At 33.5% G+C, this 26,296-nt stretch overlaps 3 protein-coding genes across 3 annotated transcripts in view; 2 read left to right on the top strand and 1 right to left on the bottom strand.

Moving 5' to 3' along the window:
• Positions 1–26,296, bottom strand: part of LOC125053519 (flotillin-2) — a 177,631-nt gene that overhangs the window by 101,224 nt on the left and 50,111 nt on the right. The window lies entirely within an intron of this gene.
• On the top strand, positions 575–3,272 carry LOC125053520 (myosin tail region-interacting protein MTI1-like). Its single transcript, XM_047654893.1, has 3 exons — positions 575–1,022; positions 1,150–1,253; positions 2,126–3,272. Exons 1-3 carry the CDS (start codon positions 791–793, stop codon positions 2,747–2,749), a joined length of 960 nt encoding a protein of 319 aa, XP_047510849.1. The 5' UTR covers positions 575–790; the 3' UTR covers positions 2,750–3,272.
• Positions 5,792–26,211, top strand: LOC125053517 (glucose dehydrogenase [FAD, quinone]-like). The gene is made up of 5 exons (XM_047654888.1): positions 5,792–5,859; positions 7,805–7,975; positions 22,181–22,576; positions 23,279–23,424; positions 23,992–26,211. Exons 3-5 carry the CDS (start codon positions 22,324–22,326, stop codon positions 25,441–25,443), a joined length of 1,851 nt encoding a protein of 616 aa, XP_047510844.1. The 5' UTR covers positions 5,792–5,859; positions 7,805–7,975; positions 22,181–22,323; the 3' UTR covers positions 25,444–26,211.

The following is a 26,296-nucleotide window of genomic DNA, read 5'->3' as shown; positions in this document are numbered from 1 at the left end:
GGAAAATATCGCGTTATTTACGAGTACGAGTTCCACCGTGGCACCAGTGCATCCACCGTACATTTGGATAACTTCTTGCAACGTAAACAATTCAACTCTGATGGGGCAGTCAAAACCGCGTTCAAAGATTTTATTGATTTCCGTCCGAACGTTTTTTTAGTGAAGGGATCAATGAAACTACCTATAATTTGCAAAGGTGCATAGATAGCAATGGTACATACTTTGATTAATTAAATTTATACTATTTAATAAATGTACTTTTTGTTCCTCCCATACAAAACGCCAATTTCATATTCATAATCGTTTAAAGGACCTAATATATTTTTATAGTATAAATTTTCAAATGTTTTTTGGTAATATCCTTGTGACCGAGATTGTTCTCGTAGAGCAAAAATATTTAGCAAAATACCACTAGACCAGCGAGTCTGCAAGTCATATTTCTTTTAATACACTATGTTATTAGACACAGATAATCATAACCGCTTCTTCACAATAGATAAAATTATGATGCTCGTGAAAGCTTTAGTCTGTGGAGGCAAGAGCACATTAATAGCCGCGTACTGACTGAGCGAGCAGCCTCGCGAGGCTGCCTCGCGAGGCAAATCCTCGGTCGGTCAAGACGTGCCTCGCCCGAGGCAAACGCACGCGCTGCCTCGCCCGAGCGTGCCGCGGCCCGAGCCGAACGTTGTCGGTTTTTGTCGATGTTCAAAGGCGCCTCAGTACGTTTGCCGCGCTCACTCAAGACGGTAGTGTTTTGCCTCGCTTATTCGTTGCGTGTTAGTTGTGCGTCATGGATAAAGAACAGTGTCTTAAATTAATACGACTATATGGTGAATATAGACGACTTTGGGATGCGCAATGTCCTGATTACACAAATAGAGGACTAAGGGAAGATGCATGGAGAAAAATAAGCCAGGAAATGAACCTTCCAATAGCTGAATTAAAGAAAAAAATGGACTCTTTACTAGGGTCTTACAGGAGGGAAAAGTCGAGAGAAAAAAAAAGCCGAATCACAGGATCAGGTATTTATTATTTAATGTTTATGATTAGGGTTAACAACATTCATTTTATTATATTCAAAGTTACATCGGTTTTTATATTATTTCTAATATTATTTCTAATATTATTTTTTTTTATTTTATACTGCAGGTCGTGGTGAAATATATGTTTCGAATTGGTATGCCTATGAAGCCTTCAGTTTTCTAGGAGATAGAAATCACCCAGGAAATACACAAGATACTTTAGGTGAAGAAGTGAGTACCTATTATTTACTGATAATTATTCTGCCAAGAAATTGCTCCGTTTGTTATGAAATGTCTCCCTAAATGTGAACGTATTTCTTTTATATTTGTTGATCCTCGCCGTGGTATGGCTTGAATAGATAGCATTGATGACATTTCTGTATCCTGTCGCCATCGGCCGGGTATTACTGTCCCTTCAACTTCGGCATCGAATGATCCTGGGGGAGTGAACCTTTGTGAGGAAGCTAAATCTCTACGCAAGTAGTTATATAAGCATATGGTAGTCAATACGACTTTCGTAGCTTTTTCTGATTCTAATAGTAGCGGCTTCCTCAGTACTCTAAAAACGGAGCTTAAAATGCCAAAGGCATTCTCCACAACTCTTCTTGCTCTGGACAGCCTGTAATTGAAAATCCTTTCCATTGAACCTCTTTCTGGAGTACCTTCATAAGGTTTCAATGTGTAATCATTGAGAGCAAAAGCTTTATCGCCTAGAATAAAATAGGGCACTGCAATTTTATACGGTATTTGTAATATTTCTGGTGAAGGAATGTTCAATTCCTTCTTTTCGACCTTTTTATATAAATTGGTATTTTTAAACACACCGCCATCTGATATACGTCCTTTGCTGCCAACGTCTACGGACAGAAATTTATAGTTAGCGTCAACTAAAGCAAACAGCACTATACTTGGAAACATTTTGTAACAGTCATAATCATTGCCACTATTTATCGGCGACTGTAATATAACATGCTTCCCATCCATTGCTCCTATGACATGTGGGAAATTCCATTTGCTCTCAAACTCTTTCGCTATGGTAAGCCACTCTTCTTCGGATGATGGTATCTGTAAATAAAATTAAGTAATAATTTCTATCTTTACAGAATGCAAGTCTGGATAATACTCGAAATGATGACGGTTATAACGAAGAAAAAAATGAAACTTCAAACTCGACGACAACGGAAGGACCTAAACAAAAGTCAACTAGACCTAAAAAGAGATCCAAAATGAACGAAAGTGATGATCTTACTGATAACGCCATATCTGAAGCATTAACACTCTTACAACAGTGTGCAAGCGATAATATATCAGAAAAAAATGATCCCTATAATGTGTATGGCCAATATATAGGAAATGAGTTGAGAAAGTATGATAAAATTACATTAGCATACGTAAAAAATGCAATAAATAAAATTATCTTTGATGCAGACATGGGAGCATACAGTGGTTATAGTTATTATACTCAATCATATGGTGAACACGATAATTTAAGATATATGTCTCATCCCTCTTCCTCATCGACGCCATCTACATATTCGATGCCTGCTGCCTCACCAATGCCTTCTACCTCACCGATGCCTCCTACTTCACCGATGCCTCCTACTTCACCGATGCCTCCTGCCTCATCGATGCCTTCTACTTCACCGATGCCTGCTGCCTCACCAATGCCTCCTATCTCACCAATTTCGATGCCTCCCCCTCCTCCTTCTCCAGCTCCTCATCATTAAATATTTGTTTGTTTAATTTTCTTATATTATTTGTCCAATTTTCTAATCAGATTAATAAAAAAAATAATAAAAATATGTAATTTTATTTTACTTTAACATAATCCTTTAACACCTCAATTATAGCATCACAGACTTCAGGAACTATAACCGATATCCTTTGTTTTGATATACGAAATAGATACTGTAGACTGGTATAAGAATCTCCTGTGGCCAAAAATCTCAACGTCACTAATAATCTTTCCCTAGCGGATATTGCTTCTCGAAAATTTGTGTCCTTCTTGCTTATTTTGGCGTTTATGAGAGAATACACATTGTCAAATTCGATTTTACTCATTCGAGTGAAATTTTTTTCTTCGTAATCGAAGCACAACTCTTCAAATAATCTGTTCCCAGCCTGTAATCTATTTTTGTATAAGAGTTTAATCCAAAAACGTTTAGTTTTCTGTTTTCTTTTTTTTGCAAGCCTTAGAATTATTAAAAAGGCAGTGGTAGCGACAGCTTTCCGAATGTGCGGCCTCATGGTGGTCTCAGGCAAACTATACGGGCACGCGCGGTCTCTATTCGACTTCAAGTTAAACTGAGCGTCGATGCTCACGATGGCTCGGACTTGCCGCGCGAGGCAGCCTCGGATTAGAAAACTTACAGACCGAGGCTGCCTCGCGCGGCAAACGTTGCGAAGCAAACGTCCGAGGCTGCTTCGCGAGGCTGCTCGCTCAGTCAGTACGCGGCTAATGACGTAATCATCCCCATTACCGCAGAGCACTTTCGATTTCTGGATGAAATCGAAGCTGTTTCCTGATTGTGAATAAGTATTGAATTGTGTTTGATAAAACATTTTCTGCACTTCACATTTTATTTATCTTTTAACGTAAAATTATTTAGTTACCTGTATACCACATTAAATTATTCACGATATACATAAACAGTAGGAGATATGTCGAATAATTTTGAAGTTTGTTTAAGGTGAACACTATGAAAAACACAACTATTTGAAGTTGACCAGGGTACTTTTATCGTGCTCTTACACTTGCAAAGGCACGACTTGTACAATGAGAACCTCTGGAGGTTTTTAAATAACTACATATAATTATAGCAACACTGAATATGCGAATTCGTTATGGTACACATATTTTAATACAATATTAATGTCTATTACAGAAACAATAAGAGCATGCCGTTTATGTTGCTATTTATAAAAATTACAATACCAAATATATAATAATTAACAAAGAATTTCCATGAACAGTTTTCCCCTAGTAAAATATAATGTACTTATAAATATTGGTTGGTCTGTGCGTACCTACGTATGTGTTTAATATATTATTTTGTACATATATAATTTTTGTAGGTCTTTGTTTTAATAAAATGTTCAAATCGAGAAAATAAATCATTATACTGGGCACAAATTCTATTTACGTTACGAGAATAGTTATTTTTATTTGTGTTAACCGAGAAAAAAGTATGTCTTGTTCTCCATCTAGGTACATAAAAAATAAATTACCTATAAAGTAAAAGATAGTTGCCATTTGAAAAAAAAATCCGCAATATACCGAGATTTTTATTTGATTGATCAGGCTATATATTCCTTAACAAGTTCTCTCTGATTAAATTTCTATGAACATTCATCAGTATTTAATATTAAGCAATACGAATTACGTGGCACATGCAATCTTTTAAGCTGTTTATATGTTAATTCATTGTATGATACACTCAGTCCACGTAATTGACATAATTGAACGTTTTCTTAATCACACCGGAACTAAAATCATTTTACCATTAACCCCAAATATTGCGTTCGCCAAATATGCAAGATTTGACTGTACAGGAAATATTTTTAAATCTATTTCCAAATGTGAAACCACGCGTTATTATTATACTTGAGTAACACGTGAAAAACCCTAGTGTACGCTCGACGGGTGTTCAATTAATAGTGTTAATTTGATAAATACAAGGAGTATTTATTGCATTAACACAATTAGGAAAAAAAATGGTGTTTAGCCCCACAGACTTTTAGTAACAAAAAAATAATCAATTAGACATAGACATATATATATTCTTAATATAACATATAACATAACATATATAACATATCTTACATAACATTTCTTACTAACAAAAACACACACATAAACACACAAAATAACAATAATAAAAAAAAATACGTTCTTTTTCAAAACAAGTCATTTCTTTGCGTCGTCTCTTACGTGAACGTGTTCTTAAAAATTAATAAAGAGGTAAGGAAATATCTCTGCTTGAAAATCTTTACTACGGAGCTGGTAAATCAAGACTAGAGAGCATGATAAGGGGTTTATGCTCCTCCATAGTCTACGAAAAAAGTATAAGCGCGCTGAGTGCCAACTGATAATTTCACAAAGCTGGTAGATTTTCCGCTATTAACTATGGACGGCACATGGCTTCATCATAAACCGTCCATGACTCGGAAGTGACATCGACACCGTCATCTCAAACTCCGAAGAAATTTAAGGCGATTTCAGATCACCTGTTTTTTTCCTGGAACCACCAAGGGGTGGTAATAATCGAATATCAAGAAGCCACTACGGGTACTTCGTACGCTGAACATGTAAGAAAGTTGCGAAAGGAAAAACGCAAGCAACGGCGTGGATAATTTTCGCTTAAGAAAAAGATATACAGGTGTATTTTAATCCTGAACGTGACTAGATCGACAAATAAAATAACATTTAATAAAAGAAAATTGTGATATATTTACTATCACTTTTCATTAAACACCCCTAGTATCGGAAATACTGGGTAATTATAACGCGATTTAAATATACAAAAGCTTAAAAAATTACACATTACACATCGTTAATTGAAATAATTACTATTTGCTAACTTATTGAGTTAGTTTCAAGATAAAAAATATATTAAAAAATCAACGGATTTTGCATATAGTCCATTTAAATTGCATCAATGCTTAATGAACAGGTTTAGTCCTACACAAAACCACAGGTTCATTACACTACTAATATTACGTTTGTTATGAATTGACTGGTAAAGTGAGGCGCAAGAGTCGAAGTAAGCCAGTACAACACGCGGTCACCGCGGAGTAGCGCGCTTACAGCCGAATTTAAAATTGGAATTCGCACAGTGTTAGTAATTTTATACTTTTTTATTATCATTTGCCAGTGATGTCATTGATCGAATTGTAATCTGTGTTTTTTAAATATCGAACATAGGATCATCAGTGAATTTTTCGATACTAATTCAAATATTTTTTACGATAAACGACAATTGTCAAATAATTTTTGCTAATAACAATAAACGAAATCAAGCAAATCAGAAAGTGCAATTAGCAATAGACAAAATTTTATTTTTTATTCGAACCGAGACTTTATAGAATTGTTTGAATGCATTAATGATAGTATCGTGTATTTAACTGCATTATGCTGTAATAGAGCCTTACCTAATCTAACGTAACTTACACTAACAGCTTACATAATATTGGATTATTTTGACTTATGGCAATATTATAAGATTACGAGTTTAAACTTAACTAACGAATGTTCTGGTCTCCTTGTATTTTTAAATAGTTAAATAACTAAAAAATATTTTCCATTGTTCTATTTATGTATGGGATTTTAGTTTGACTTACAAAATTTGAGTTTATTATTATTTATAATAAAAATGTTTGGAAGCAAATTAATAGAAATTTAAAAAAATATGTTAACCCGTAACTTTATGTAACTTAAAATTTATTCTCATATTGCGGTAATCATTTAAAAATATTTTCTATATTTTGAATAACAATTAGCAGCCGGTATGCGATATTTCAAAAATTCGATTTGCAATATTGAACACTTTCCCCGGCCGTGACCTTGATTGGTAATCGTTATACAAGCACTTGTATTGCACTATCGTTCTCTTCCCCGTGTGTCAAATTCCATTCCGGGTTTCAAAGACAACTTAGTCTGACGTAATATACTATTAAATAGTCTGTGGACAAAGTGACCTGTGATTCAGTAGAAAAACATGTAAGGTCGATTACACTGTAAGGTTAGAAGAAAAAGTTGTAATCCCAAACAAATTATAAGTATTATGCGCACGCTCATCACACTGTAAGCCATATATTTAATAGTGGGGAAAATCTTATTTATTTTGCATCCATTAACTTCTACGGTTGCTTGCTCTATACATAACAAAACTGTAACTGACCCTAATCCATGACCTTAATCGAGGCCTAGAATTTAGAAAAAACAAACCTCTAATTACAGCGACGTAACGTTAAATACCTATCATTAATTGTAATTAACCGTTTAAAATTACGTAACCATTACTTTCCATTAAATCAGTACTCCGCTTATTTATTGTTTGAGTCGATTATTTCTTTTGTTTATCTTATAGTTGCTTTGTGCTTAAAGTATAATTGCGTTCCATTTTTAAAATCCGTACATGTATTAGCGTAATCTGTGGTTCTAGTAGCACAGAGTGTGGCAAAATAAATGTATTGTCAGCAGAGAGTAGATAAAGTTTATAAACCTTTGGTATTCCACGGTTTGAACAAAATTTTTTTAAATTAATGTTGCTTACACAAAAAAATCACAAGCTTAAACCCACCTAAGTTTCAAGTTGTCAACAACACAAAATTTTAGTGGGCCATACTGTCTTAGAGCTTCCTCTTAACATTTAACCCCCACCATTTGAATGTCCACACTAAAAGTATACGAATAATAGCTAAATCACGCACCAGTTTCGCGCCAGGCATCCTTCCGACCGAGTAAGCCATAGGCCAAATTTTCATATACAGTGTAGTCTTTAAAACGTCATTCGTTATAACGAAAAACTCTCTATAACGTTAAGTTGACGTAAATTTATTTGGTTTAACCCAATACCCATATATTGATTATTACGTCTCTATAACGAAACCTCTCTATAGAAAGTAAAAATGCTTGGTGTCTTTGAAATTCGTTATAAAGAGTTTACACTGTATCTTCTGTAGTTACCCTATGTGTCAGTCTACACTGTCTTTTGTCATCACTCAAGTTCAATTATATAAATCTCAAGAGATCAAAGTAGATAACTACATCATTTTCACAGGTTCAACGTTCTTCAATGAAAAACCGTGAGAATTGAAAACGAACATCGATAATAGTGAACAGTGAACTTTCGATATCAGTTGATGTGTCTGATGAACTGTGTCGTTAACGCATTGGAATGGATATTAACCAGTGACTACTAGATTGTGAATGTTAACCTACGGAAATGAATGTAAGTATACATTACCAAATTTATCTATACGCTTAAAATCTACATACAAACAAAATACGACAACAAAAAGTTCGTAATTCAAATAAAATCAAATTTAATATAATACCTCCATATAAAAACAAGTTACTTAAATAAACCAGTAAAGGAAATAGTAATACAGTAATACTAGCTGCGCATAACCTTCCAGTATTAGTGATAAAATAATCACTATATGTTTTAGGGGCTAAAGTAAAATGGTTTTATTGTATATGTTTACGCAAATTACAGTATATTCATTATAATATTATAAGCAGTATATGAACCTAGCCTGTAACTTGAAGTAAATTACCTTCCCTGCTATTCTGCGTTCTAAAGCTAATTTTGCTGCAATATATTTTTTGTATGTACACACTTAAGATTTGCTTGCTCGTAATCAACATATCTATAAATAAAAAATCAAAGCACCAGAAAGCGGTAACGTGTTAGCATGATTAATGTGTCCTTACAGAAGTTAAACCATATAAATTACAAGAACATTCCATTATGTCTTAAACAAAATTTTAAAAATGGAATCGTTTTAAAAATTGTCAACACTTGTATAATTATTACAAATATATTATAAGGTAAGCATTTAATTAATTTATTAAATTTAATTAATAGCAATCATCAACCGGGGACAGCGAAAAAGTGCCAAGGCAAAACAGTTTGTCTAAGTTATGCAAATGATTGTATCGGTATATTACAAAAGCTTTCAACAAATTAACTGTTAACGACATTCAGTGTAACTGACAGGTGTAAACACAATAGATGTTTGACCTAAGAATATTAAGTAGTTTCGATATGGCGGACAAAGCTAGTAAGAGAAAAATATTTAAGCTATCTTGTACACAAAACAACACATTAGATATAACAACAAGAACACGTTTACAAAGGGTAAATCAAATAGATATAGTCGATTAACTTAGTCACTGTAGTTTGATAAAAATCATTAATCGAAAACTGCTTATGATAGTTCCCAGACAAAACAAATTTAAATATTCAACAAATAATCTTTAATCTTAATTGACAAAGATTTTGTAAAAGTTATGCAAACGATTGTGAATTTAATGAAATTACGACAGTGTCCAACTCGGTCCAATCACTATCGAAACTTGTTGTACGAGTATATCTATGTTCGCTCCTAATCATTTTTAAACTTAAAATCATCCCAATACTTTGAAGAGACCAAAGCTGTATTCAAGGAGGATTTCTTAGTTCTAGCACGTTTATTTACATATTTATTTCTTTATTTATATACAAAAACAATCTAATTACACTATATTGAGTAGAGAACTCTTACGACTCTTTCTATCATGTATTTACATAAAGAAAACGTTTATAAGACGTTTATATAAGGGGTTAGTCTTTGGTTTTATCGACGCGATTATCCAAGTTATTTTCGTAGATACTCTCTATAACTCTAATATAGACAGTCATCGTACATTATTAGAATTTGTTCGACAGTATTTAAAATATTACATTACGGTTTTTTTCAAATTATTTTCTTAATTTTTCTATTTTTCCAGTATTATCTTTAATTTGTTTTAAAACTATGTTATATATATCAAAAACAATGTTTTTCACTAACGGAAAGCTCTAAGAAAAAGACCAAAGACTTACTACTTAGCACTAAGTTCTGAATCTTACCATTAGGCCTTAGTTACAGATATATAAAAGTATTATTAAATACATAAATACTGCTTTGATGGTAATTTTTATTTTATATATATTTTTATGTTTGGTAACATTTATGTAATAATTGTCATACATTTTAGAAAAGATAGCTTGTGACATAAATTGTAGATATAGCATTATGTATGGTGAACTTTAATAAATAATTATAATTTATATATGTCGAACAGTAGGTTTTGTGGAAGCTATATTTGTCACACCCAATCAATAACATAAGAGAGTAAACTAAATCTCCACTTTTGACCTATTTTATTATTAAGAAAATTAATAAAAATATATATTTATTTGATTTAACTCGTTGACTATAAAATATCTTGCACTTGATTGAAACTCTACCTCGGTATTGTACGTTACTAATGTCACATTTCGTTGCGCAAGCGCAGTCATTCAAACCCACTTCCCTATCGAATGTTACATGACTGATGTTATAGGATCTTTCTGGAACTTATTACAGACAAAGATTAGGTGGTTTAACAATAGAAAATGTTGTGGTTACTCGAAAATGCTGCCATAAACGGGGTAGGACCCGGCGATGGCTCTTCCACAATTATTTAGCTTACATTGTTAATTATATCACCAGTAATCAAAGTCAAACTTATAGATTCCATATTAAAAGGTCAAAAAAGAAGTGATTTTCCAAATTTATTCATACCTCAGAAACAAAAACAGTCGAGACATATATAAATATCAAAGGCTTTGTCAAACAGTTAAAAAAAAATACTATAGCTATAGCATCTATTGTGGATAGATAATTTTTTTCATAGACGTAGTACACAAACAAAACATATCTTTAGCCGATTCCAAAAACCCGAATGAGGCGGTCTACTTACGTGCAGTTTCACATTACTGTTAGACATAGACATATTGTATTACTAACAAAAACACACACACATAAACACACAAAATACACAATACACATAAACATAAAAAATATAATGAGAGATATCAAAAAAAATGTTTTTCCTTTTCCCATTCGGTTCGTTTGAAGTGTGTAATGCGTTTGTGTTGTGGTTGTGATTGGCCCTGGCTCAGCATTATGCTGTGGAGCAGAATCTTCCACAGCGCTGTTTTTAGTGCTTATAGCTTAGCTTATATATATACACCATTCACCAGTCTAAGTAAGAAATAAAAGGAAAAAAAACCTTGTGATTGTATTAGACGCTTGTTTCAGTAAGTGCACTTCAATGTACACATGAACTGTCATGACACGTATATATTATAATATATATTTCTTTGTTTAAAACGAGTAAACGCAGAGATTGTGAAATATCTTCACCATTAGAATGCTACGACTGAGTGATATTTTAAAAGCCAAGATAGACTGTTAGTGTCATACATTTTGCTTAGGCAAATTAAAATAGCAAATTAAGATAGATGTAAATTGCTGATAAGTCCAGTGACTAAATTAATAAAATAAAAATTTTAAATGTTGTTACAAACGCTACGGGTGAACATCTTTCAGGCCGCTAGTTAAACGGCGCTGTTTAATTAAGAGGCTAGGCTGTTGATTGAACGGCTAATTAAGTTTGTTGGCTGCGACATATATATAGCAGTAATTCTAAAGTACCCAAACGTTTTTCAACCCAACCCAAAAGTTAAAGCATTCCTTATAGAAGTTATTTTAGTTTGGTTTTGAGCTACGTGTAAACGTAATGTTAACGTAACAACTTGGTTTGTCGGTTTCAAAGATCAGCGTAACGGACTTCCATTTATAGCAGCTGTTGCCTGCGGGAAAACAACAGGAAACTTAGACCCGGCAAACGTTGTTTTGCCATATATTATTTCTAGGAAACATTTTTTTAGTTCAATAAAAATAACTATCTACTATAATAAAAAATAGGGGTTGATCGTAGAGGGGTGACAATTAAGGGTTGTATGTATTTTTTAATGCCACATAATAAAAATTAAAAATTTATCGAAAAAAAAAACAATGTTTTGGGGTCATTTAGGGGTTTGAAAGATAGATAGTAGCCGATTCTCAGACTTACTGAATATGCATTAAAAAATTCATAAGAATCGGTCGAGCTGTTTCGGAGGAGTATGGGAACGAACATTGTGACACGAGAATTTTATATATCAGATATAAATTACTGTCTGAAATAAAATTAGTCTAGTTCTAAATCCAAAAAAAATCTTTTAGTGCATTTTGATGTAGGTTTTATTTTAATGTGACATTAAATTCTACATTTGTCTCTGGTGAAAAAAAATAAATAAATAAAGAGTCACTACAATTGATTCCACGTAATACTGCGTAAAAAACTCAAAGATCAGGGATCACAAAAAGCGTGGACATCGATCAATAGATCAAATCTTAATTCGTTTCACAACTTTGTCAAGGTGTTAAATGAAGGTATTTTTTATATAAGACTTTTCACTTTTCATTTATTGAAAATATTATAGAAAGGTTAATATAAAGTTTTCTCTAATTGTTAATTAATTACATAATTTATTTTTTCCACTTTCTAACTCACAGTATTTTTTATTTATATTAAGCAAAATGATTTTAGCTTTCTTTTGAATCATTTGCATATTATTAAAACATCTATTTTGGGCCAGCAGTGATCAATTCAACCTGTCAAACCAACTGAAAGAACTTGAGTTGACAGATATAATAATAATAATAATAATAATAAAGCCATTTATTCCAAAACTTGCTTATGTTTTACAATGTTGTTAGTACTTAATTGCTTAAATTTAAAATGGTTACTTATAATTACCGTTAGTATTATTATTTATGTACAAGGTTTGGATCCCTGTTGGGTAAAGGCCTCCTCCATCCTTTTCCATGACTCCCTGTCTCTGCCTATTTGTATCCAGTCGTTTCCTGCGACGTGTGTTATATCATCAGCCCACCGTCTTAATTGTCGACCAACATTTCTCTTCCCCATGGGTCCTTTCCATCGTGTGGTTTCAATGGTCCATCTTCTGTCTCGGTATCGTGAGATGTGTCCAGCCCATCTCCATTTGAGTAAGAGTGAGTGCCTGAGAGCATCAGTTAATTTGGTTTTTTGACGAATTTCTTCGCTCCTAATTTTGTGTATTCTCCTAATTTTCAGCATACTCCTTTCCATTGCTGTTTGGTTACTTTTAATTTTTGTTGACAGATATATAAGGCATTAAACATTAATTACAATTGTTAGCAACTGACATACACAAAAGAACACGACATAAATATTAACAAAACATTCATAGACATTTGACAATGTACAAGTTCCTCTGACATTTCTGTATTGTCTGTCATTTGTTACATAACTTTCTGCGCCATTAAGTGTGAGCGGAAGCGGTCTGTGTAAACATTGTATTAGATTAAGTACACCAATCTTACTTTGAGGTCAAATAGAGAAATTTAAATGATAGACGGTTGAATTTTATGGAACATGCAACGAAATAAACAAAACCATAAACAATTTCAAAACATATTTATTATATTATCTACTAATTGGACGTCAAAGCAAAAATATATTCAACTATTTTGAATTAAGATAATTAGAAATTATCAGTTTGTATGTTTTTTTTATAAAAGCTTCCAAGCTCGGCACATTGATACATTGTAACTTAAGAAAATATACTATTTAATGTACAGTGTCAACTCACGTTTAGTTATAACGTCATTCGTTATAACGAAAAACTTTCTATAACGAAAAAATGAGGTAAATTTATTTGGTTTAACACAAAGCCCATACATTAATTTACTCTTTATAACGCAACAGCCAACAGTATTTTGTTAAACACGAAGAGGTAAATACATCGATTCATAAATTATAAAACAAAAGAAAAATTAATTACAAAGTGTGAGCAACTATATCTGTAACTAAATGGATATCAAGAGATATGTTCGATACAAAAGTATTAAAACATTTCATTGCTTCACACTATACTCTTATCTATTTAAATGCCAAGATAAAATTTTGCAAGAACACATAAGAACTAAAATCGTTATATAACAGTATAAATGGTTTTGTAACAAGGAAGTAGGTCGAGAGTCCTTGCGGCGGCCGCGCATAGACTTTTGAAATCAGTGTCTGGGCCGAGGTTGCCACTATTAAATAATACTGGCGCTACAGCCCTGTAAGGCTGCATCTGATATTTTATCAGGATCGATAAGTAGGTCACCTGTGCCTGACAGATATTGTAAATTTTTGTATCTAAGACGAGTCAGTATTAGTTTCGCACTTGGAAAAAAGTAGTGCAAGAAATTGAACGCCTCTGTGTTGAGAGTCACGTTTGAGCCATTAGGGTTGACACTTTTAGCCACTACGATAATAAAGCCCAATATAAGAAACAAAGCTATTTTAAAAAGTCGTGCATGATAGTCCATTCATCTGAACCACACCTATGCACCGTACTTACCCTGCCATAATGTGTATGTTTTTTCATGGTAACCATGGTAACAAACACAACGGATTTAGCCCACGCAGGCGAAAGTATAATCCTAAACTTTTATTTATTTTTATTAATATCGCCAAAAAAATATCTACTGAATAGACATCATTTATAATGTAGTTTAAATATTTATTTACTTGTGTAAATCAAGAATGTCCTTTGCACCTTAGAGTGTATAAATGACCTATATATAAAAAGCAAAATAAAATTTATTAATGTAGGTAACTTAGTGTACACTTTTAAACGTAAGTAAAAAAAAATCTAAATTTAACATTTATTCTACTATACTATTTTTTCTACGTTTGTAGAAAAAACGACACTAACAATAGAAAAAAAAGACATTGAATGTTTTATTATAACGCATTATCAAATGAAATAAAGTTTATTACATCACAAAAAAATTATTTCTACATAATTAAAGATAGACATTTTTTATTTTAAAATGTTGACTATGCAAACTTCGGGGTGTCGGTTTTTTGTGACGGTGTGCGCGCGGATCGTAAAAAATTACCGTCATCATTTTTCTCTAACGCGCCAAAAGAAGTATAACTTGAAATATTAAAAAGTTTTTCAAAATTATTTATGTTATGATTGCTTGCTTGAATACAAAGATAAATTAAACAGATCAAAACTACTTACAAACGCGTCGCAGGCCTACCTCAAACTTACATAATTCGAAGGTCACTTGGCAGTTGTCACCCACATGACGTCATACGTGGACACTTGTGAAATGGTGAAAGTAATTTCGATTGTGGCCTTGTACCACTTCGAGTCCGGTCTTGAGTGCATTAAAATGCTACCACAGGTCAAAAGACATAGCTGTCATATTTCGCCTGTATTGATCAATTGGCCAGGCTTTTTTTTTTTTTTTTTTTTTAATATTATGGCAACAGCTTCAACTTTATGCCAGTTTCAAGTAAAAGGTTGGGAAACTACACGCGAAAAAAAATAAACAAAGACATCAGAAGGAAATAAAGGGATAAGCTGGTTAAAAATAAAATATGTACATAAACATATTACATCTTAATATTATTATAGATTATGAAAGAAGATAATACATTATAATACAATAAAGGATAAAGCAAAAGGCAGGAGATTTTAGTCGGAAACGGAACATGAAGAGATTGTAAAGAATTCAGAAAGGAGGTACGGTCATATTGGGAACAAGAAAAGAAAATATGGTCAAGGTCACCAATATCTTCTCCACACTCACAAATATTACTATCAATAATACGAAGCCTTGCTAAATGATGAGGTGTACAAACATGTCCTAAACGCATTCTGGAAATGATAGAAGTGACAGTTTTAGAACTTTTAATCTCAAAGAACCATGGTCTACTGGGGATCCTGGGTTGAATTTCAGCATAATGTTTGCCTTTGAACTTGCTGCTTCTCAACCAAACATCATTCCATGACTCCCAAAGATGGGTTTTCGGGAGAGCAGCTAAATCATGACAATAATTAATGTATGGGACTATGTCTCCATCCTTTATAGCTTCTTTAGCAAGCTCATCGGCTTTCTCGTTTCCTTTAATTCCACTGTGACTTGGAATCCATGCAAAGATAACGGTGTAATTTCTTTGAGAACATATTAAAAGCTTATCACGTATTTCGCAAATAATAGGATAACAAAGTTTCATTTGGAAAGGAAATTTTTCAAGAGATTGTAGTGCACTTTTTGAGTCTGAAAATATGATTGTACTTTTAGATTTTAATAAAATAACTAGTTCTAAAGCTTTTAAAAGAGCAAAACACTCTCCAGTAAAAACCGAGGATTCAGGAGGAAGTTTAATCTTTTGAATTATTTTATGTTGCCAATGAATTAGACCAACTCCAACACAATCATCAACAGAGATTTTAGAGGCATCTGTAAAAATATAATCCCAACCTTCCCAATTTTGTTCCTCAACGCTACTCATGAAACGAATATTTGTTTCCAGAATATCTTGCTTACGGACGCCTATATTATATCTTATATCCGGATCAAGAATTAAAGAATTGAATTGTGTCATAAATATGGGTAATGATGGAGATCGATGAATGCGGCTGTGTAATGTTAAAAATTTACGAAAGCTTATTATTAGACATGGTAATGATTTGTGACGCCAGTAACGGGATGTATAAATAATATTGTTCAATTCATGCAGCCTTCCATGTAGAGGGTGGTTAGAAAACTGCATAGATTTGAACAAGAATCGATCACTTAAAAATTGCCTTCTTAATTTTAAAGGAGGATCGCAGCATTCTACTTGTAAAGCATTGGATGGGCTTGATTTCATTACTCCTGTCACAATTCTCAAAGCTTTTGACTGAATGACATCAAGTTTTTTACTTCCCAAGACACTTCCTCCATCTAAGAGAAATGTGCCATAATCTAAAACAGATCTTATAAGAGCGTTATACACAAGTTTCATAGAAAACGGATGAGCACCCCACCATACACCTGAAAGGCATTTCATGATGTTAAGCAGCTGTGCACATTTCATAACAACATGTTCATAATGGGCAAGTCCAGACAATTTTGAATCCAATATAACTCCTAAAAATTTAATTTTTGTTTGGAGTGGCAAAGATTGACCATTGAAGGTCACATTTATTATAGGAGTTGTGCGTTTTTTGGAAAATACGACTATAGAACTTTTGGAAACTGATAGATCTAGGCCATTTTTAACTAACCAGATATTAAGACAATTAAGTGAACTAGACATGGAATTGCAAGCCTTAACCACAGATTTATCAACGGAATAAAAAAGAAGATCATCTGCATATTGTAGCACATTTATATGGGAATTTATAGATAATTCTAAATCATACGTGTAAATATTATATAAAAGTGGGCTTAGTACCGAACCTTGGGGAAGGCCTTTAAAAACTGTACGCTTTAACTCGGTAATATTACCATCTTTCTGAACGATTAATGATATGTATCTGCATGATAGTAAATTGATGATAAAACGTATTAATAACGTAGGAACCTGTAGCTCTAATAATTTGCGTTGTAGAATAGAAATGTTCACATTATCATAGGCGGCAGAGATGTCCAAAAAGGCAGCAACAATATCTTCATCACGCGAAAAAGCTATGCGAATATCTGTGGTCAATATAGCTAAATTGTCTATTGTAGATTTTGACTTCCGAAAACCGTATTGACTATTGGCTATTAAATTATTGTTTTCTATAAACCATTCCAAACGATTCTTCACAAGATGTTCAGCAATTTTAGTTAAAACGGAGGACAACGCAATAGGTCTATATGAGGCAACATCATTGGTAGGTTTGTTAGGTTTTTTAATCGCTATAACTTCTTGAGACTTCCATGTTTCAGGAATATTACCTGTGACCATGACGGAGTTTATTAAATTTAAAAAATACATTAAGGCAGTATCACCAAGATGAGATAAAAATGAGTACATAATACCATCCTGACCAGGAGATGAATCTTTAACATGTGAAAGCACACCTTTCAATTCATGTAATGAAAAAGGAGAGTTTAAAGAGGAACTGTCATCTATCAAAGACGATTCCAAAGGAAAGTAGATCGATTCAGCAGCTGATGGAGGAGCTAATCTGTCTAAAAAGGCATTTGTTAAAAAAGGGGGAAGTGAAGACGATGATAAAGATTCTTTGAAAGCAGATCGAAAACGTTTAATACTTGTCCAAACTTCTGAAGGGCACGTAGAAGGAGATAAAGAAGTACAAAAATTTTTCCAGCCTGCCTGCTTTTTATCTCTGAGGAATTTACGTGTGGTACTAATAACTTCATTGAGAATATCTAAATTTTCATTGGACATGTCCTCAGCATAGACTCTCTCAGCTTCCTTTCTTCTGCTTACAGCAACCATACATTCTCTATCCCACCATGGAGGAAAAGGAATCTTATTAGACGGATTTCGTTTGACAGAAAAAATCTGATCGGCAGATTCTATTAAACATGTAGCCAAAGCTTTAGAGGAATTGGTCTCACCACCGCTAACTAATTCAGGCAAATCATTTATTTTAGATTCGACAAGGATTTTAAATGCAAGCCAATCAGCATTATTTAATTTATATTTCACACGAGGTTGTCGTTTTTGATAAGGAGAGCGTCTAATAGGTGAGGATATGATAATCGGGAAATGATCACTGCCAAAAGTAGATGATGAAGTGTACCAAGAACGAGAAGAAGCAAGATCTGGAGTACAAATTGATAAGTCAACCGCGCTAAGCTTTTCATTAGGCTTTGTACGTCTGGTTGGTGAGCCAGTATTAAGCAAACACAAATTATGTAAATCTAATATTTCAACTAAACGTACACCATTGGAGTCAGTAGTGCCACAACCAAACATTTGGTGATGAGAGTTAAAGTCACCCAATAGAAGGAATGGACGACTAAGTGAAGAAAGTAAATTATTAACGCTATTGAGAATAACAAAAGAGGAACGAGCTAGGTAAATGGAAACTATAGAAATATTATCAATTTTTATGCCGACAATATTAATGGCATCATTAGAGATTAATGAAGAAAACGCTATTTCAGAAAAATTAATTGAGTTCCTGACAAGTAACGCTACGCCACCATGGCCATCAAATCTATCATCACGCAAGCAGGTATATCCTGGGATCCTTAATAGGTACCCTGGCTTCAACCACGTTTCAGATAACGCAACAACAACGGGAGAATGTTTATTTATCAAATATATCAAATCATGTTTCTTTGGAACAACACTCCTGCAATTCCATTGAATTATCTTGGAATCCATTATTTTTAATAACATTAACTGATTTAATTTTTTCATTAATAGAGGCAACGTGGGACGGTTTCAATAAGTTTGAGTTTATTAAACTAGTTAATAATGCTAGTATCATTTCTAATACATCAGATTTTTCTTCTTCTTTATTTTTGTGTCCAACCAGAGCACTGCCATTTTTAGGCTCTGGAACTTGGAAATCTTTTAAAACATTATAATGAGCAACACGATCATAACCATGTTGTGGTTTACGAGGAGAGCGAGGTTTTAAGAATATTGTCTTTTTATTTGAGGCATTAGTAGAATTATCACGAGATACAGACTTCGCTGCGGAAGAATATACGGGTTTTGGTACTTCCGGAATTGTTGAACTTAATGCATCTGCGTATGAAGGCTTAATAGAAGAAAAATATTTACTGGCTTCGGCATAAGACATGCAGCTCTGAGCCATTTTAACTTTGATTTCTGTCTGTCTCACAAATTCTGGACATGACTTATCTATCGCTGAATGGGACCCTTCGACTTCACACATTACACAGTACAGAGGATCTTTATCTGACCTGTCACATGATACACCTGCATGTTGACCTCCACAGTTATAACATATTGGAGTCTTAGAACGACATTGAACTTTGGTATGACCATAACGGCAGCATTTATAGCATTGTATGGTAGGATAAATATATATTTCTACTGGAAGAGCATTATAACACATGAAAATCCTTTTTGGTAAAACTTGCCCATCAAATGTTAATACAACTGATTCAGAGGGTTTCCAAGAAACCGAGTCATTAATTTTTACCTTGCGATTCAAACGTCTTATTTTAAGTATTTTGCCGCAGCCTATAGGTACGGATACATTTTGTTGAACTTCCTCTACACTCCAATCTACAGGGACCCCGCGAACTAGACCCATTCTTGTTACGCTGAAAGTGGGAATGAAGGCTTTTAACTTTTTCGTTTCCAAAAGATTGCAGTTAAGAAAATTATTGGCGTCTTTATAATCGGAAAAGCCAACTACGCACCTGTTTCTTCCTATACGCTTTACACTTCCGGGAATAATATTATTAAATTTGTTCTGCTTTAAAAAATTGCCAAATGTTATTGGATGGAGAATAGTCCCATCGTCAGGTGAACTTTGAATACGTTGAACATGTATAAAATAAGGGGAAACATCGGTAGAAACATATTCAGCACGGCCAATCGAACGGGGGTCCGTATTGGTTACTGAAGTTGTGGTGTTGTTTAAATTTCCCGCGTTAGAGTCTTGAGAGATATTTGAATTTTCCGTGTAAGATGTTGATGGTCGAGAGGATGTGCTATGTGAATTATTATTATTTTGCAAGTGTGGAGATGACGTGGATTGAGATATAGGTTTTGAAGTAACCTTTTTAATTAAAATTGACTCATCTTCTACATTGCATAAGCTTTCGCACTGACAGTAATCACCGCTAGAACCACTACCTTTCTTTTTCTTAATTTTCGTACATTGGCGACAAAGGCGCAAATAACGTGTTCGTTTACGACTTCCTTCACCTGTTTGAGATGATACCGAACAATCGGTATCCATTTTGTCAAATTCATCTTGTGAACCAACAGATACATTTGATCCCACAGGGAGATTCAAGCCAACAAGGCCATCATCCCCCCGACCTAGATCGGGGGGCTTGTTCATACAATATTTACAGAAATTACAAAAACTTACCGACTACACGATGACACTATACACAAATATGATATAAAGATTACATATAATACAAAAATTAAAACTACCAGCTTATCCTCTGCGTTTTAACTAGTAAAATTAAATTAAATATTCAACACCGTGAAAAATACGTCTACCATGAACGAAGTTTCCCGCGCTTCCTTGGCCAGGCTTCATTCCTTTTTCCAGAGAAAATTTAGTATCTTATCTATGGTCGTGGTAATTTTCTCATTGGGTAAACGTACCTTAAGTTACGTTATTTCAATGATATATGTAATTAACAATAAAAACCTACAAATACTCAAAGAGATTACAATATGACAGTTTACACAGACCGTAAAAGAAATGCTTTGCTTTTGATGATTTAAATAAAGAACGTTTAATTTTATGCGTGAAAGAAAATTTGAACATACTCTTAAATGTCAAAAATAAAGATTTCATTCGCAATTTTATGACTAATATATAATATATGCAAGTTTTGAAATGAACCAGTTCACGTGAAACAGTCTCGAATATTCGATTCAACCTTCACCTAGTACCACACTTTTTACAATTACATAAGCTTTGTTTACAAACCAAATTACTTCGTATATGTAATAGGCACATTGAATTTGTTATTCTCTTAATTCAAATTAGGAATTTTGAATTTGGATTGCATTGTTCCAAATTCGAATGTGAGAATTTGTTATGTCAAATGGCGAGTACTATAGTCTTCGTTATATTTAATAATCATCATCTATTTATGTGTAAATACAATTTAACTTTAATGTGCTATGCAAAGTAAGTAAATATAAAAATAAAAACATAATTGTATTGTCACCAAAATCCAAAGTGTATACAAAATTTCAGATTAATCGGTTGACAGGAAGAGGGTGAAATTTGAATTACTAAATTTGACCCAAGAATAATAAATAAAACAAACGGGGTGAGCTAAATAAAACCGTTTAAAAATAAAGTAAAGTGTAAGATAAATAACGACCCGTAACAGATAATAACAACCTTAGTCAGTATCGTCTAGCCATAATAATTATTACGTGCATTTGACAGTTCAACAAAAAATGCGTATACGCATTGTTATCATCAGGTTGGCTGCTCGCGCGTGCCGGTAAAGCCAACGCAACACAATGAATTACCAAAATATTCGTCACGCTCTGATTCTAACCACAGACAACACATAACTTTGTATTGTAATAGACATTGTGTAAATATACTTAAGTTTATCTAAATGAATCTGTTATGGGAAAATAGTGAAAAAAACATGGCGAAATTGTTTTGTGAGCTGTCCCTAACTGAGATGGGCATATGCCTCCGTTTTGATGTTTTTTTTTTTCATAAATAGCCTTCTATTATTATATAAAGGACTTTTTGCCTTATACTTGGCTCTAAGAGGAAGTTTAAAAGATTTAACGCAAGGCAAACGTTTGATCGCCGAGCTATGAATTATGATGAAAAACAGAAAATTTTGAATAAAAATAGAACTTTCTAAAAAGTTGAAATACGTAGTTTTTTGCCGTTTGTATGGAGGTATTACCACAATTAATAAATAACGGGTATTTGTAATTTATTAACACCTAAAAATAAATTATAGATAACAAATGACTCACCTTTATCAAAAGAATCTAGTCGCGATTTAACTTACATCATAAACTGGTAATAAAGTATACCAATTTTATATTACAGAATCAAGAAACGCAACACTGCGAGAACTTTGACTGTTAACATGCTTACGCTCTGGCGATCACTTCCATCCAAGAAAGTAATGTGCAAGAGCAACCCACCAGACCAAAGAATATAATCACATTAAGAAACTGAATATAGAGAGAATGGCTATCCACGTGCTCCTAGCTTCAAGTGCCTTGAAGACAGTCAGTGTCACGGGCCTATGGCTCATACCCTTACTCTTAGGGGCATTCACGTATAACAATTACAACTCTTACGATCCTGAAGCCAAGGTGCAGGACACGGACCCAAAGAAAGAGTATGACTTCATCATTGTTGGAGGCGGGTCAGCTGGTGCTGTGGTGGCAAACCGGTTGACTGAAATCGCAAGCTGGAATGTTCTACTATTAGAAACTGGTATGATTGTTACAATGCTTATCTGGAAAGTATATCTTTTAATCATCTTTATGTATATATACTTATACAAAGTATCAATCCTTTTACTTGAAACTGGCATAAAGTTAAAACTATTGCCATAGTATTAAAAAAAAAAAAAGTATCGATCCCACTAGCAATGAAGGTATTAGACAAATATAGGACTTTGTAATATAGGAGCTAGGAGAAATATTATATATTTTTTTTTATTATGGCTAATATTTATTATTTATTTATTTATACTTTATTACCTTATTCAAAAACATACACATAAAAAAATATAAAAAGCCGGTTGCAAAAGTTATAAGGCAACGGGCGGCCTTATCGCGAACAAGCGATTCTTCCAGGTAATACCTAATGTATGCCAGATACCGCACTTGCACTTATATTTACTATACTTCAAAAAATTTTTACTAACTCAAAAAGTTTTGTTGTCTTTAGAGGTCTTTTTCCCTTCGTCTCAAGAAGTTGGATTGCCTTAGCAATTAGCATTGACATGATGATATAGTCTGTTTAAGTGTGCTAAACCAAACAGTTTCAAACCTTATTCTGAGCCATATATCTATGTATGTCACTTCACTCAAAAATTGTCATCTTATATGTAAAACATTATAAATAATATAATAATTACTGCAAAGACATCTCAGTAATTAAACATAACAATTTAAATTTAATAAATTCCAGGACCAGATGAGAACGAGATAACTGACGTGCCGTCTCTTGCTGGCTACCTCCAGCTGACGAAGGTTGACTGGCAGTACAAGACAGAGCCAACAAACTATGCTTGTCTTGGATATAAGAACAAAAGGTGCAGTTGGCCCCGTGGCAAGGTAATCATATTAAAATTTTAGATAGATTTCATTAACACTAAACCAAACCGGACCTATTAATATAATTTTTGTTAGTTTTATATTTACAAACAATAAGTGGCTTTATAGTTAGGCAAGCTGAAATAGTAGTTAGTCGGCTAGGTAAATAATCATTATATTATTTAATAATACATTTCAATATGGAAAGTAAAATATTTATTTATTACAGAAACACATACATTATCCTTACAGACTATGCCAACACGATAATGTCGAGAAAAATAAAATGAAATATAATAAAGTATATAATATTGAACTCATAATATAGACAATATCGCTCCTGTAAATTCACTCTGCGAACTTAAATATGTCGAGGTTTCTGGCCCTTCGTATCGCAAATAACCTTGGCCTTTGCCGTCGCACATATCCCATAGATACAAAGAAACCCAGTTCTTGGAATACACTTGGGTTGCACACTATATACTCGTATAATATGTCTGTTTTCTTAATGTAAAGAAATTAATAACACAAAGAATCACCGGCAATTATTATAAATGAGAAACAATAATATTTTATTTTAATTTACAGGTCTTGGGTGGTTCCAGCGTTCTAAACTACATGATCTATGTTAGAGGCAATCGAAACGATTTTGATCAATGGGAATCGTTTGGGAATCCAGGCTGGTCTTATGAAAACGTTCTTCCATATTTTATTAAATCTGAAGACAATAGGAACCCTTATTTAGCAAATAATAAATATCACGGGGTTGGTGGATATCTTACCGTTCAAGAAGCACCCTGGAGGACCCCCTTGGCAGCCGCTTTTGTCGAAGGAGGAGTTGAAATAGGATATGAAAATCGTGACATTAATGGAGAAATTCAAACTGGTTTCATGCTAGCTCAAGGAACAATAAGACGTGGATCTAGATGTAGTACAGCAAAAGCATATCTGAGACCAGTCAGAACGAGACCCAATCTTGACATCTCCTTAAATACAATGGCTACGCGAGTCTTAATTAATCCTATATCCTTGAAAGCCTATGGCGTCGAATACATCAAAAATGGTAGGAAACATGTCGTCTATGCGAGAAAAGAAGTCATCGTATCAGCGGGCAGTATTAATACACCACAACTACTCATGTTATCTGGCGTCGGCCCCGCACATCACTTGCGGCACGTGGGTATTCCAGTATTAAAAGATTTACCAGTTGGTGAAAACCTTCACGATCATGTGGGCGTTGGTGGAGTAACTTTCCTAGTCGATAAACCTGTATCAATTATTCAAAACCGCTTCCAGGCTTTTCCAGTTACAATGAATTACGTGGTGAATGAAAGGGGACCAATGACCGTACTCGGGGGTTTAGAAGGTATTGCTTTTGTCAATACAAAATACGCCAACAAATCTGGTTTATGGCCCGACATACAATTCCATATGGCACCGGCTAGCTTCGCTTCAGATAATGGTCAAACTATACGAAAAATTCTAGGTTTAACCGATGAGTTGTACAACACAGTATTTAAGCCTATTGAAAATATTGACGCCTGGACGATCATGCCGCTATTGCTACATCCAAAAACTCGAGGATACGTGCGATTGAAAAGTTCGAACCCCTTCGAACACCCAATAATCAATCCAAGATACCATGAGAACCAATACGATGTAGATAGGCTTGTCGAAGGAGTAAAGATAGCTTTGCAAGTAGCAAACGGTAAAGCGTTTAAACAATTTGGATCGAGACTGCATACAATTCCTGTCCCAAATTGTAAACATTTTATATTTATGTCAGACAAATACATTGATTGCTTAGCCAGAACAATTAGTATGACAATTTACCATCCCGTAGGAACAGCAAAGATGGGACCTTCTTGGGATCCTGGTGCAGTTGTAGATCCCCGATTAAGGGTGCATGGAATAGAGAGTCTCAGGGTAATAGATGCTAGTGTAATGCCAACTATTGTTAGTGGAAATACGAATGCTGCAGTAGTCATGATCGCAGAAAAGGGTTCCGATATGATTAAACAGGATTGGTTAAATCGGTGACATTAGATTGTCAACACAAACAGATAGAACATAATAAATTGCCAATTTTAGACATAAGAGAAAAAAATACTAATAATATAATGGATTGACGTTTATCTATCAAACCTTCTTCTCTTTTTACTTTTTTTACGAATCGAGAAGAATGTTTTATAGTTATTGTTTTATAAATCTTGTATTCGTTAAGTAACTGGCGATTTGTTACCAGATGTAAACCAAAGTACCTAGACGTAGAAATATGTTATTAATAAGAGAGTTAAAATAATATACATTATACAGTCAGTAATTTTAATTAAGTATAGGATGTTTATAATTGTTATATTAATGTTAAAAATATTTTATGCTTACTCAGTTTTTATACAATACCATCTACAATTCCTTGTTTTATACACAATTACAATTTCAGTATCAACATAGTGCTGCCAGTAAAATCGAGATGGCGTTGTTTTTAATAATTTGTACTCGAGTTTCGTGAAACATCCGAGTTCCTTTTCTTCAACATTTCTAACTTATTGTAAAAAGACCACTGTCTACCAATAACAGCTTAAGGCGACTTGTAAGCAAATCATGTTTTTAATAGACCAAGAAATAATAAGGAATTTTAATGATATCATTTGTTGTTCGTCTTAATGATTGGATAATATGCATTATCGGATTCGCTATCATATACCTATAGAAGGTCGTCATCATTATTGTAGCAACCATAAAGAACTTATTATAATACATTGTATCATGGCCTTGGCTTTTTCATATTTTTACAATTAACTTAAGTTCCTTTTCTAAAATAGTATAAATAGTTTTAAAAAAAATTTTTTTTTCGCTACTTCACCATAATGTTATAAAGAGTTCTATTATA

Source organism: Pieris napi, chromosome 11, assembly GCF_905475465.1.
Source record: "Pieris napi chromosome 11, ilPieNapi1.2, whole genome shotgun sequence".
Classification (NCBI taxonomy): domain Eukaryota; kingdom Metazoa; phylum Arthropoda; class Insecta; order Lepidoptera; family Pieridae; genus Pieris; species Pieris napi.
This window is presented reverse-complemented; position numbering and strand designations above follow the sequence as displayed.